Here is a 14,416-nt window from a genome sequence, read left to right on the forward strand (position 1 = left end):
AAATATTGCCTAAATGATTTTTAATTATTTTAATTGTTTGATTATTAAACTGTACAACAAGCAAGTCTTCTGCTTGACGCACGAGCCGGAAAGGTCATGATAGTCAAAAGTCCAGGCAACGGGGACGCATATTTCGCGATTTTGTGAATTTTAATCATGGAATCACTGAGTTATGGTGCCATTAAGACGGCAAACCAGGCAAGAGAAGCGGTAAGCATTTACTCTCTTTGTTTTAATAGTGTATGGCTTCCGAGTGTATTATTTTACCTGCCTCACCAAATGTTTGTTTTTTAAATTGTTGAAGTTTTTAAAAATTGTAAGTAAACAAACCGTCTGGCTCGTCTGTCATTTTTTGTACACAGCCAAATTAATCATGATTTATGTGTGACAATATCCAACTAAGAAATTCAAAAATGGGTAGTTGGCAAGTCATGAAGGCTTGATGTTAATGTGTTATTATTAGTGAAGGAACTTTGTACAAAAAGTTACCCACGGTCAGCGCAGAAAACTAGAACTGGAGCGCGCGTGTGTACTCTATTTTTTACTAAAATTAAATAGACAAACAAATTTATACCTTCGATCTGTATTGTGTATGATCTGACGATCTGTGCAAACTCCATCTGGTAGATATTCAGCACAGGGCGCTGATGCGAAGCAAGACAGCAAGCTATTAGTGAAGAGCCCCCCTGGTTAGTTCGAGCAGGCTGCTGGAACTTAATTGAAATGCAATTATAGATTTTCTAATTTCTACGACGGGTGATTGCTACTCTAGTCTAGAACTATAGATAGAGGCAGAGAGTTTTGTCCTGCTATCGTCGCTGTTCAGGGTGATGATAGTGGAAAGAACCTAGGTAGTAGGTTCTAGGTGGACAAGGTGGGAGTAGGTTACTTCTAGAAACTAAAAGGCTCCCCCGTGAGCCTTAATACTATAGGGGTCGAATATTTTGGGCCTCCTTAATGATAGATGAAAGTTTTACGACCGTTAGCAACCAATAACTGAAGTTTCCTTTGTACTACACAACCAAAACTTATCCCACACACTCAATATACATTCATAATGCTTGCATTGCCTTTTCGATGAGTGAAACTAAAAAATGCAATTTTCTGCTCGGTATTTACTGTTGTTTTTCTGCCGCAACTCGAAATAGGCGTGTCCCCTGCCTACATGTACCATTGTCTCGGTGCAGTGGTAGATCATGTGATCAAAATGTGGTCACGTGTCAGGTTTGGGGCTGATGCATTATCGGTATTGGATGTATAGGATTCAGGAACTAAAAAAAGGTTTGACGAGACCCAATCACATGTATAACTGAGGAACCATTCTTTCAATTTGTTGAAACAACTGAACTTGCCCCATTCAATTGGCGCAAAAATGACTGAATATATTTTTTATTTTTTTCAGGATGAACAGAGGGTAGAGCAGCGCAAGAAAAATCTGCTTGTATTAATTCTACATCATCTGGTTCAAGAAGGCTACACTGAGGCTGCTAAGTCACTGGAACATGAAAGTAGTCTCAGTTTCAGTCGCTTTGAAGTGTGTGACAATGTGGACTTAGACACAATACTTATGGTATGTATGATTGGTTGTCAAGACCGCTGAGATACTCAGCGAAAGTCACTTTATTTTTCCCCAAAACGTGTGATATTTCACTTTTTGGGAAAAAAACCCAGATGGAATGCTACTGTACTTGTAGATCTAGAATAACTTAGCATTTGATTTTTTTTTTTTTTTTTTTTTTTTTTGAGAATGAGGCTGAAAGAAAACTTCAAAAAGCTACGGCGTGCCTAAGCCTTGGTGCTTAAATACCAATTGATACAAAGTGGATTGGCCCTATTTATGGGGGATAGCATCTTTCCTGCGGCTTCACACAAAGCACTGTGAAAGCAAACTCATACAAGTATACAACTTTCTATTCAAATAAAAGACACTCTGAAGAATGCCTTTTGTTTCTGAAAAAAAAATATATATCCCAACAGTTCCTGTACATGTTTGAATAATAGCATTTATGGAGCACTTTACCGGAAAACATTCAATGACGCCGGTTCGAAAGAAGTTTAAGAACGATTAAGTTAAAGTATTGTCAAACTGTTGGGAAAGCAAGCATGAACAAGTATGTTTTAAGTTACTGCTGGAAGAGAGTGATGTTGTGCATTTTTCTGAGATCTTCCTGAAGTCAATTCCAGAGTCTTGGTGCTTTGGAAGAAAAGGCCCTGTCCCCGTAACTGGCCAAGCGAGTTCAAGAAACAAGAAGTGATTGTTGATAGATCTCAGGCCTTATGTAGTTGAGTAATTGTGAGAACTCCTAGTATTTGATTTAATTGTTTAAAGACATTGGACACTATTCGTAATTACTCAAAACAATTATTAGCATAAAACCTAACTTGGTAATGAGTAATGGGGAGGGGTTGATACATGTAGTATAAAACATTGTGAGAAACGGCTCCCTCTAAAATGGAGTAGTTTTTGAGAAAGAAGTAATTTTTCACGAATTTGATTTTGAGACCTCAGATTTAGAATTTGAGGTCTCAAAATCAAACATAGACTGGAAGCACGCAATTCTGTGTGACAAGGGTGTTTTGTCCACGCTGGAAGAATAATCTGTTTGATTACACAATCTGAGAAATAATTCTGAAAGTTTCTAAGATTGAAAAGTTTTAAAATCTTTCTCTCTAAAACCACAATTCCTTTGAAGGGAATTGTTTTTCAAATTGTTAAATACATTATGAACAGCTGCAGTGCTTCTTCTAGTAAGTTTTTTTGGTCATTAACATTTTTTAATTACCAAAGGTATACCCTTCCGGTTAAAACATTTTACATGTGTGTATTTTTTTCTCTCCAAAAGGAATATGAATCCTACTACTTTGTCAAGTTTCAAAAGTACCCAAAGGTCACCAAGAAAATATACACAGACGGTAAGGATATATACATGTATCTAATGCTTCTTTGAATTTAGTTGCAAGACCATGGGCAGACCATGCGCCACAAATAACAGTTAGGGATAGATATATGGCTGTCAGGTTTTCTGTAGTGGTATCTTTCTTTACCGTCCACCTCTAGGACTCTGGTTCAAACCCCACTATGTGGATTGGGGTCTTAGTCCCTGACTGCGTGGGTTTTCTCTGGGAAAAAATACTCCTTCCTTGTCTTCTTGGCAATATGGGCAATATTGCGTAGTGAATAAGTTTACTTTTTTTTTTAAGTCATTTCCTGCACATCAATAATTTATAAATAATATAAAATGAAAATCACATCATACTTTTAGAACTATCTTATAACAATAATAATAATAAAAATAATAATATTAATAATATTAATAATTAAAAATGATTCTTATATAGCGCATTTCGCAATAACCGTCTCAATGCGCTTTACATTATTGTTATAAGTTTTGTTTGTTTGTTTGTTTGTTTCAAAAACCAATATGTCAGTGCTCAATGTAATAATAAATATTGTTTTTTCCCTCTTCTAGGTAACATTCCTCCCAAAGGCCCTAAAAAATTGTAAGTAATCCACATACAAATATTTGTTATTTGAAGGAATGTTTTTAGGTTTTAGTTTTTAAGAAAACAAACAGTCTGCTCATCCTGAATTTTAAAGTGTCATTTTGTCCTGCAAAATTTAAAGTTCTATATTATTTTTTTGAGCTCAGTTGGTAGAGTGTCGGTGTCCAAGGAATATCTGTCCGCTGGAGATTCTGTTTCCCATAATGGGACATTAATATGGGCTGAAGGAGAATGACTCAAAAGAGGGCGCTATAACAGAAGTAGTTTGTACACAGTTCGCCATATGAGGCGACAAAATCTCCTGACACACCGGCACGCTAATCATAGGTCATTGATTTAGATCCCTCTCTAGTAAATTTTACCCTTTCGGTTTTCCTTGTCATTATTTTTAAAAATTATTTTCTTCTAGTACAAAAAATGGCAGCACACCAACATTACCACGCATCCCACATCCCCAAGCACCAGATCCTAACACTGGACCTGCTTCAGCCCCATCACACCTCGGCAGACGTAGACCTAACTCAAGCACGGCGACGTCCAACAGAAAACCCAGTATAGACAGAAAACCAACGCGGGAGAATCTCAGTAGGCAGGTCAGTGTGCTGTCTAGGGCTGTAGCTTGATCAAAAGAATTATTCATGTTTAATTATTGCCCATCATTGCTGCAGTGCAAGCTTCAGACATGATGCCAGTTTTCCAAACTGTTCATGTTATGGGTCCATGCAATAAGTTTAACGGCATTTTGACTGTTTTTTTGTTCTCTAGTTGTGTCTGAAATCAATGCACAGTGGATAATATTTTGACCGTATGTATAGACTTGATTCTCTATTTGTGTTCTTTTTGCAGTCATCACAAGTGAATGGATTGGCGGATCCTCTGTCGGATCTCTCTGTGTCCGGATCTACAGCAGTTGTAAACAAATCTAGTGAGGGTAACTTCAATGACTCTGGAAAGATTCCACACAAGAAAGGCCCTATCATTGATATGAGAGCAATGTTAAATAACGCCATCAAAGGAGCCACACAACAATACATGGGAGACGGTGGTGATCCATCGGTAAGTGTTTGGCAGATTGACAGGCCCTGAATTTCGTTCTTGAAGGGGCACAGGTATTTTCCTATGGTAAAGGGGACCCTCTAAGGCACATCAGCCTTTGCCATTGATGTTGTGTATGCTAGCCTTAAAACAAAAGTGGCGCTTCCCTGATGAGGTATAAAGGCCAGGGTGCAATACTGGAAGCACTTGAGGCTTTATCAAATTCTTGCTCTCTCATCTCCGGTATCCATGTTACTCCTACATGTAAGTGCAGTGAAGTAATATATGATGACTAAGCCTGGGCGACTAGTGTTGAAGTCGCGACTATTGATTGATAAGTCAAGTCACGGCTACTGTTTTTCAACTACTCGGTTAATCATGCAGCAATGACTACTACAAAAATAGTAGCAACTTCCTGCTTGGTAAACCAATTGTGTTGCACGCGACTATTCACAACAACATAATTTACTTACAAAACACAATCAGACATCAGTGTCAATCCCTTAATCCTTTCAGCGTGAATTTTGCTATATCGCGCCTACGGCAAACAATATGCCACAATGCATCTTGGGAAATAAACATTAGTCATGACTAGTGTCAAAAGCGCGACTGTTTGAGGCCCGTCGTGACTAGTGTCAAAAGCGCAACTGTTTGAGGCCCGTCTAGGCGAGTAGTAAATTTCACTAGTTGCCCAGGCTTAATGATAACAACAGTTTTCTGTCATTCTCTCTTCCAGGATCGGTTATTGAAGCCCCTCGGGGGTTATTCTGGGTATACGCTGGAATGGCGTGAGCTAGCTCAGAGTATCAGTAAAGATATCTACTTACATAATCCCAACGTGAGATGGGATGACATCATCGGATTGGATAACGCCAAGAGATTAGTAAAAGAATCTGTGGTCTACCCTATCAAGGTAAAAACCAAGTACCCTTTCAGTTAATTGGGAGACTTTTGGGACTCTAGGTGGCAGCAGACTTACCCAGAGCTGCCAACTCTCCCTGTCTTTGCAGAAAGTTCCCTGAAAACATACCAATACTTCCAAGCTCTAATGAGCAAAGTTTAAAATCTCCCTGATTTCTGGCATATACATGCATGTATTTTCCTACTACGTTGAATGTAATTCTAAATACCTCCCTTGATTGCAAGATGCAAATGTTGGGCTCTGCTTACCAGGTAAATCCATTTTTCTTGGTAATGTGCGCATACTCAGAACTACCTAAACTCAAAACTACCTCAGAACTACCTAAACAATGGAAACTTACCTGGTAAGTCTGCTTTGCTGAAGTATTTAGTCACTTTATTGTTATATTGAGTCACCTTTTGAATTGGTCACTTTACTGTTGAAGGATAGTCTCTTTACTGATCAGTAAAAGATTGTGCACATCGGTCTTCTGAATTGATATGAATATAAGGAAACTTCCTGTGTCCACACATAATCCTAGCCATGCAGAAACTTTTTATTTCACAAAGCGATAACGATCCCCGAATCAAAAATTTATCTGAAAATTGCATCGGGACCTATCCCACCCTAATTCTTTTCAGAACCACCTCTCTTTTTCGCAAAAAAAAAGGTCACCATTTCAGGATAGACCATTGCAAGTCTCTCACGTACATGTATTTAAGCATTTTCGGGACAACTTTTGTAGTACAACATGTGAAGAAAACACACTCTCGCACTTTAATGGGTCCCAACGTTTGACTGCCTCAGAGACATGCAGAGACTTAATATCCTCCATAAACAAGTTTATCCTTAAACTTACTTTCTTGCTTTGTTTCCTTTCTGCTCTCAGTATCCACAGCTTTTCACAGGGATCCTTTCTCCATGGAAAGGTCTCTTACTCTATGGTCCGCCGGGAACCGGTAAGACGTTATTAGCCAAAGCTGTAGCAACTGAGTGTAACACGACGTTCTTTAATATTTCCGCTTCGAGTATCGTCAGTAAATGGAGAGGAGACTCAGAGAAGCTAGTCAGGGTAAGAGGGTAGTTGGGCTAAGAGCAGCCGAGGGAATAAGAGCACCGGACTTGAGCTCAGGGCCCGATTTCATAGCGCTGCCTAAGCACAATATATTGCTAGGCAACTTGCCGCTTAGCAGAAATGAGCAGGATACCAGCCACAAACTGTACTTGTGACACCTGGCTGGTATTCTTATAGGGTAAGCATAATTTTGTTATGCTTAGCTACTTTTTGTGCTTAGCCTTAAGCAGCTCTATGAAATTGGGCCCTGGTGTTTCTGAATAGTAGACTGGGTTTGACTCCCGGCCGTGACACTTGTGTCCTTAAGCTAGACATTATTGCTGCGCCCTTCTGATGGGATATTGTCGTTGGTCCTGTGTTATGTAATACATTTTTAAAAGACCCCAGTGCACATATCAAAACAAGAGAAGGGGTTTGCCCCAGTGTTCCTGGTTTGATTGGCTGCACATTGCGCCACAGCACCTTATAAACCATTATGGTGCGATGTACAGGAATAGGTCTTATACTTCAAATACGTCGCTCCACAATGCCTTGCTGGGAAAAGAGTGAATGTTGACTTTGTTTTCTTTTTGTAATAAAGTATTTGAATTTGTTTCCTGTGAAGGTATTATTTGAGTTGGCAAGATTCCATGCACCATCAACGATATTTTTGGATGAGTTGGAGTCAGTAATGGGCCAAAGAGGAGCAACGCCAGGAGGGTAAGTGCCGAAGCTACCTTAATCAAAATCATCATTTCAAAAAAAAAGCCAAATTTGTAAAGTGCTTGTGCACTCTGATAAAATGACAACGAGGGGTGTATTTAAGAAAGAATTCAAGAAGACGGACAGAGGACAAACATGACACATGTTTGTTGGTTGTTTTTGTTAGAGAACAAACATGACACAGTTTCTCAAGACATATGCTTCCACAAGACCACAGGGCTTGTACCCAAGAATTTCCCGGACAGGAAATTTTTCTACAAGACTGAGGTCACACGAGAAGAGAAAAACAGGGTTAAAATATCATTTGAAAAAAAAATTATTGGGCTATCTTGGCTTCAAAGTAAGAAAAAACCAGTTAGTGGATTGCAGTAATCGATACCATTATTCTTTTTGATATATGAATAGGGAGCATGAGGGCAGCAGACGCATGAAGACGGAACTTCTTGTACAGATGGATGGCCTCTCGAAATCAGACGACCTAGTCTTCTTACTAGCTGCTTCTAACCTTCCCTGGTATGTACATGTATACAAGTAAGATTGTTATAATTCGCTAAATAATTGTGAATTTTATTGGTCGAGAACCAATCATGTGATGTGATTTACATTACCAACGTAGCGCACTACACAAGTGCACAGCATGGAGGGCAACATGAGTTTTCTTAACTGGCGTGCATAACCTTGATCGTACCAACCGTTGGTCGATTTCCAGCGCTTTTCCATTCGCGGGTCCGAGGGAACAGTAACGAATTGTATTTTATATGAACCACTGTTCGTTTGCCTACTCAGTCGTAATAATGTTTGAAGATGAGCAGAACTCTCAAGAATAGGAATAATAACGTTACCATGGTATAACAAAACAAATTTTGCATGCTGTGACAGAGTCAATGGGTTTTGTACACCCTCTGGTATACAAAACACCATGGATCCTGTCACAGTCTTCAAGTTTTTTAATATTGGAAGTATATTTGTCTTTCTCTTCTCATCTTAACAGAAATTTACAATTTTGTTTTATTTTGACAGGGAATTAGACCACGCTATGCTTCGTAGATTAGAGAAGAGGATCTTAGTGGACTTGCCGGTCGAGGAAGCCAGGAAGAAGATGATTGCATTTCACTTACCAGAGGTCATTAATCCTGACTGTGCGTTGGAGATTAAGACGGATATAGATTATGAGTATTTAGCCGGGGTAAGTCATTCAAATCACTAAGAGTTCCTCAAATGTTCCTTATCTATTCGACCTGCCCCTCAAACCCCCTGCAAAACCCAATAAGGAGACAGCCGTACTTGCTCCAAGGATCGCTAACCGCCAACAAAAATCGACGGCTTACACCAACATGACGCAATACTACGCCTCAAGCGATTCGCACATTGTAATCTAAAGAATTAAAACATGTTTCTGAATAATCCCTTTATTGTCTTAACAGGTAACAGATGGGTACTCTGGATCTGACCTTAGACTGGTTTGCAAGGAGGCTGCTATGAGACCGGTCCGCAAGATCTTTGATATATTAGAATCCAGTACAGTAGGTAGGTTAATAACCTTCACTAACAAGATAAAGACAATGACCTCCAGCTTTATGTTCATAATAAAACAAGACATTGTTGCAGCCAAAATAAGTATGATTTATAACACGACATGATGCTACTCTTTCCTTTGTCGAGAGCACCTGTTTGAAGAAAGTGTGAACTGACTTTGGAATATCAAGGGGCACCACGGCAATGACCAGGGGAACAGCGGCAAAGATGGGCCACAGGGGGCATCAAGGCAACTACATGTATCAGGGGAATAGAGGCAAGGGGGCACCAAGGCAATCACCAGGGGAATAGAGGCTAGGAAAGGCGGCAGGGGCACCAAGGCAATGACCAGGGCCCAATTTCATGGCTCTGCTTACCGTAAGCACAGAATCGATGCTTATGGAAGCAGGGAATTCTGTGCTTACGTCGAGCATATTTCACGGGTTAGCGGCGAATTTTGGCTTCTGCGCGAGCGTACTTCACATTACTAGGTATTCTACGCTTACAAGGTTAGGGCAGAAATTCGGCGCTTGCAAGTAAGCGGGGAATCAAGCAGAATTCGGCGGTAAGCAGAGCCATGAAATTGGGCCCTGGGGGTGGAGGCAAGGGGGCATCAAGACAATAAGGCATTGAGGCAAGGGGGCACCAAGGCAATGGCCAGGGCATTGAGGCTGTGGTATTAAGGAAATGACCAAGGGAATCAAAGGCAGTATGAATTTATGAACTAATTACTGTTTTTTGTTTTTGTTGGTACATTTAGACAAGGATGATAATTTATATTGGAAAAGTGAGTAACATATTTTTGTCAAATTCCAAAGTGTGGTTCTGGAACTTTTTCAAGATCTACTAATTTTGTAACAGATTTATTAATCAATTACATTTGCAGTGAAGACAAGGACTGAATCAAATTCATTGGTGTGCACCATACAATCGTGTGATCAGATTGATACCAAAGTGACAGGCATATAATTTGTTGTTTACAAGGAGTTTGAATTGCACAAAATGTTTCACTTTGTTTTTAAACTAACCCCATAATTAAACTTAATGTTGATTATTTGGATTGGGATTGAATAATTTTGATCAAACCTAATATAGACATTTACCCATCTGTGTCACAAATTATGAATATTCTTTGCCGTCTTAGTGGTCAATTCAGTTTGAAATGAGAACCGGTATATATAATATTTGTGGTCCCTTTCTTTTGAACTTTTTTTTGTTTGTATCATGAGCAAGCTAATATTATTAAGTGATGTTTGAAGCTTTGCATGGTGTGGATAATAAGAATAAACTATAAATAAAAAGTAAACTTGCGGGTAAAACCCTGTACTAAATCTTCTGAGGGAGTATACTTTGCTCGTCTGAGCTGAGCAGAGTATACTTTTTGAAATACCAAGACCAAACTGGCTCTTTTCAGCCCACACTCCCTATATATATATTACTACCACTTACCACTATATATTATTATTATATTGACCAAATACATGTAACTTTTAATTCCATTACAGAGGAGAAAATTCCAGACTTTAGTATCGATGCGATCACAACAGATGACGTCATAGCGGCCTTAGCCCACACCAAGCCCTCGGCAAAACTGCTCAAAGATAAATATCTTAGATGGCAGAAGGAGTACGAGTCTGTGTAAAGTTAGGACGTTCGGGTTTTGATGAGTTTAAGTTGTGTGGAAGTTGAAGTTCATCTACAACGAGGGAGTTGGTTTTGTTCTTTACCCATACACCAATGTGTGTTAGCACTGTATACTCGGTACTTTCCCGAGTCCTGTGAAAAAATGTCACAGACATGTTACTCGGGTGGGATTCGAACCCATGACCCTTGGAATTCTAGAGTAGTTTCTAGAAATAGACGATGTAAGGTATGGAAAGAGTTTAAGATTGTTCAGATGATGCAGTCATAAAAATGGTTTACAAACGAAATGAAAGTTTTTGTGCAGACGAAATGTAAAAATTTTATCAAATAATAATACTAATTAATAATTAGAGACTTATATTGCGCTATTTCCACAAAAATGTTCAACCGCAAGTATTAAAAAGATTAGATAAAAAGTACTGGAAAATGACATACAGGGGAAACACATTTCATGGATACTATCAAATGTGAGTAAATATTCACAGTGTACTGTGTCATATGTTTTAATATGTCAAATAGTTGCACTCTAATGAAGGCAAATACAAAATGGTGACTGTGAGAAAAGATGTTAGTTTTGCATGGGGGGCTAAAGAATATGTTTTTTTACCCTTGCATCAATGTGTAATAAAGGCACACTATTGGTAATTACTCAAAATAAGTGTTAGCGTAAAACTTGTAACAATCAATGGAGAGCTGCTGATAGTATTAAACATTGTGAGAAACGGCTCCCTCTGAAGTATTTTAGTTTTTGAGAAAGAAGTTATTTTCCACTAAAATATTTTAATTTGATTTCGCGACCTCAGAATTAGATTTTCGGGTCCCGAAATCAAGCATCTGAAAGCACACAACTTCAGGTGACAGGGGTGTTTTTTCTTCCATTATTATCTCACAACTTCGATGACCAATTGAGTTCAAATTTGCACAAGTTGGTTATTTTGTGCATATGTTGAGATACACCAAGTGAGTAGACTGGTCTTTGACAATTACCAAAGGTGTCCAGTGTCTTTATATTGAATACTTTCACAAGTTCTTGTGAAAAAAACCTAGATTATTGCTTTATACTATTATAGTGCCTTTTGAGACTAAACTCCACAATAACATTTTTGTATCAGTGCAAAAACTACTTTGTATATGTTTTGTTTTTAGTAGCCTTTACGCAACGCAATTTGTGTTTGTAAGCACCAAAGTTTTATCTTTCTTTAAAGGAACACGTTGCCTTGGATCGGTCGAGTTGGTCTTTGAAAAGCATTTGTATAACAACTGATGCATTTTATAACAAACGGTTATAAACGCTTTTTATAGACCAACTCGTCTGATCCAAGGCAACGTGTTCCTTTAACTTCCTCAAATGTACACATAAAATGAACAGCACTGAAATACAAAGTTTTTGCACTGATCCTATGAAATTAAGATTTTGTTTTCCGTTTGCGGTAACACTATGTGTATATCAACTTGCTGGGTAGATTATAATAATATAATAATAGGACTTGTAATGCGCACATATCCACCCTGCTGGGTGTTCAAGGCGCATATACATGTATACAAAAGATTGTGGTCTTTTGAAACCTTGTCTTGCTATATATTTGACTACCAAAGAGTTTTTCTGGAATTCATGAGACTTCTCTACTACCTGTGAGTAGATTTTGGGGAATTTGGAAATCTTCTCAGTTCTAAAATGAAATGAAGTTTGTTGTCTATTCAGCCAATTTTTGGTGGCTTTGGTTTATAACTCACCTGTGTGCAATGTCTTTCATTAAATGTCTACTTGATCTATTTTTGTATAGACAAACTGTAGAAAATATGTACATTGATATTTCTTGTAATGTATGTACAGACTATATCTGCTTGATAAAATATTCATGTAAACAGTGAGCCTATTGTATAGAATTGTATCATACAAAAAAAAATGTAAAAGGCTTTTCGTGATGAAATTATTGCGTTTTTATCTTGCTCATTCCCGTTAACCAACCCAAATCTGTCAAACTCCAATGGCATGTTTTTGTTGGATTCTTTTTTGGAGAAAAGACTGCTTAGCCAAATTGATGATATTTTTTTGGGATTGAGCAAGACATATCACCATGGAGCAAGTTCAGTGAGCGACTAGACTTGACCATAAACTGTAACGTAGCTCACGAATTGACCATATCAACCATGTCCCAGTGCATGGTTCGATAGAGGCAATCTCCCTGTGCTCTTTGGTTTCTGGTTAGTCTAGTCGGTCTAGTCAAGTCTAGTCGCTCACCCGAACTTGCTCATCGATAGAATTAAATAATTTGGGAATTCTTGAACTTTGTGAGAGGATATGATCCTATTGTATGAAATAATTTTGGGGTTAAAACTGCAACACTAAGTGGAATGACAAGATTAAAAAAGAAATGCCCATTTCCTTTAAATTTGCAACTTTTGAGTGCTTGGATTTCAGTGACTGTAATTATGTATTAATTTGGTCATTTTTGAGGCCTTCAAGAAAGATAATCTGCTAGGGTTTAAACGTCAGGTCACTAACTATTTTATTTGATTTTAAACTAATGGACAGTACTCTTAATTAGGGCTTGAACTTGGGCGGAAAATCCACAAGACCACAGGGCTTGTTGCTCAAAATGTTTATCCGACCAGAATTGTTCTAACAAAGTGCAAGAACAGATTAACATGCATACTGTTTTTATTTGAAATAGCACTAAAACTTGGTTCATACTTCCTGTGAGTGCAATACGAATGTTGATGTCACAGCTCTGTGTTCGGTGTGAATATTTCGCAGGAGTTGAACACGGCTCAACTCTTCCAAATTAGTCGTTGCAAGTTTGTGACGTCAAAATTGTTATCCTATGCGCATTCGCAGGAAGTATGAACTGGACTAATTAATTCATATCTATAAGAGAAAATTTATCTCAATTGTCTTTACGGGCATACATACATCATATTCAATAGAAGTGAAATGTGTTAATCAGACAACACTTAGTCAGTCAACATTTTAACATCACTTGTTTTTGTTTGAAATATTACACAGTGTGGTTTTAATATTCAATTGAAAAACACAAGACTGCCAGACTTGTCCTGTCATGAATTTACAAGCCCGACACCAAAATCACTGGCCTTAAGCCTGTGGTCCAGTGTAAAATTTGAGACCTGTTAATGCATGTGTTTTGTATTGTGGTGTGAGTACACATAAATGCTAAATCCTAAAGTGGTTTTAATTGTATGCGCAATTGCTTCATGGAAATTAATAAAGAGATTTTTACTTTTTGAAACGACTAATTTAATTTTAAGATTTGTTGTGATTTTCTTTTTAATACTCCAATCCTGCTTGGCATGTTTACCAAAATGTGAGGGTTATTTAACATTAACTTAAAGGCAGTGGACACTATTGGTAATTACTCAAAATAATTATCAGCATAAAACCTCAACTGCTAAGAGTAATGGGGAGAGGTTGATAGTATAAAACATTGTGAGGAACGACTCCCTCTGAAGTGATGTAGCTTTCGAGAAAGAAGTAATTTTCCACGAATTTGATTTTGAGACCTCAAGTTTAGAATTTGAGGTCCCGAAATCAAGCATCTGAAAGCACACAACTTCGTGTGACAAGGGTGTTTTTTTCTTTCATAGTTATCTCGCAACTCCGATGACCAATCAAGCTCAAATTTCACAGGTTTGTTATTTTATCCATATGTTGAGATACACCAATTGAGAAGACTGGTCTTTGACAGTTACCAATAGTGTCCATTATCTTTAAACGGTTTGTTTTAACTCTTTTAGTGCCAAGGTCCGTACATGTACAATCTATTTTATTTATTGAAAGTGTCAAAATCATAGTATGCACAATATGTTTTATGTACTCAAAAAGTGTCATCAATTGTACATGTTAATTGTATGACCCATATTATACACGTTAACTCGAGAGGGCAATATCACTCACGAAATACTATTTTGTTTGGTGAGAAAGAGTTTTGTATACACAACTTCAAAAAACCTCAACAAACTTGGCATTTAAGGTTCAAACAACACACCCCCAAAACAGGCACTGAAATAGTTCCCAAGAAAAA

General features: G+C 38.0%; 1 protein-coding gene across 1 annotated transcript; it reads left to right on the forward strand.

Annotated features, from left to right (window-relative positions):
• The first annotated feature begins 156 nt into the window (after nucleotides 1-156).
• Nucleotides 157-11,058, forward strand: LOC117295836 (katanin p60 ATPase-containing subunit A-like 2). The gene is made up of 13 exons (XM_033778608.1): nucleotides 157-210; nucleotides 1,403-1,570; nucleotides 2,844-2,913; nucleotides 3,471-3,501; nucleotides 3,914-4,097; nucleotides 4,351-4,560; nucleotides 5,276-5,452; nucleotides 6,330-6,512; nucleotides 7,120-7,214; nucleotides 7,623-7,730; nucleotides 8,238-8,403; nucleotides 8,642-8,744; nucleotides 10,238-11,058. The coding sequence occupies exons 1-13, from the start codon at nucleotides 157-159 to the stop codon at nucleotides 10,372-10,374; spliced, it is 1,686 nt and encodes a 561-aa protein (XP_033634499.1). The 3' UTR covers nucleotides 10,375-11,058.
• Nucleotides 11,059-14,416: the final 3,358 nt, after the last annotated feature.

This window comes from Asterias rubens, chromosome 10, assembly GCF_902459465.1.
Source record: "Asterias rubens chromosome 10, eAstRub1.3, whole genome shotgun sequence".
Taxonomy (NCBI): domain Eukaryota; kingdom Metazoa; phylum Echinodermata; class Asteroidea; order Forcipulatida; family Asteriidae; genus Asterias; species Asterias rubens.

Bases quoted from the DNA above. Each gene is read 5' to 3' on its own strand.
- LOC117295836 (XM_033778608.1), top strand. From the start codon at position 157: ATGGAATCACTGAGTTATGGTGCCATTAAGACGGCAAACCAGGCAAGA. The intron at 1,571-2,843 runs GTATGTATGATT...TCTCTCCAAAAG, and splicing joins ACTTAGACACAATACTTATG to GAATATGAATCCTACTACTT. The intron at 5,453-6,329 runs GTAAAAACCAAG...TTCTGCTCTCAG, and splicing joins CTGTGGTCTACCCTATCAAG to TATCCACAGCTTTTCACAGG.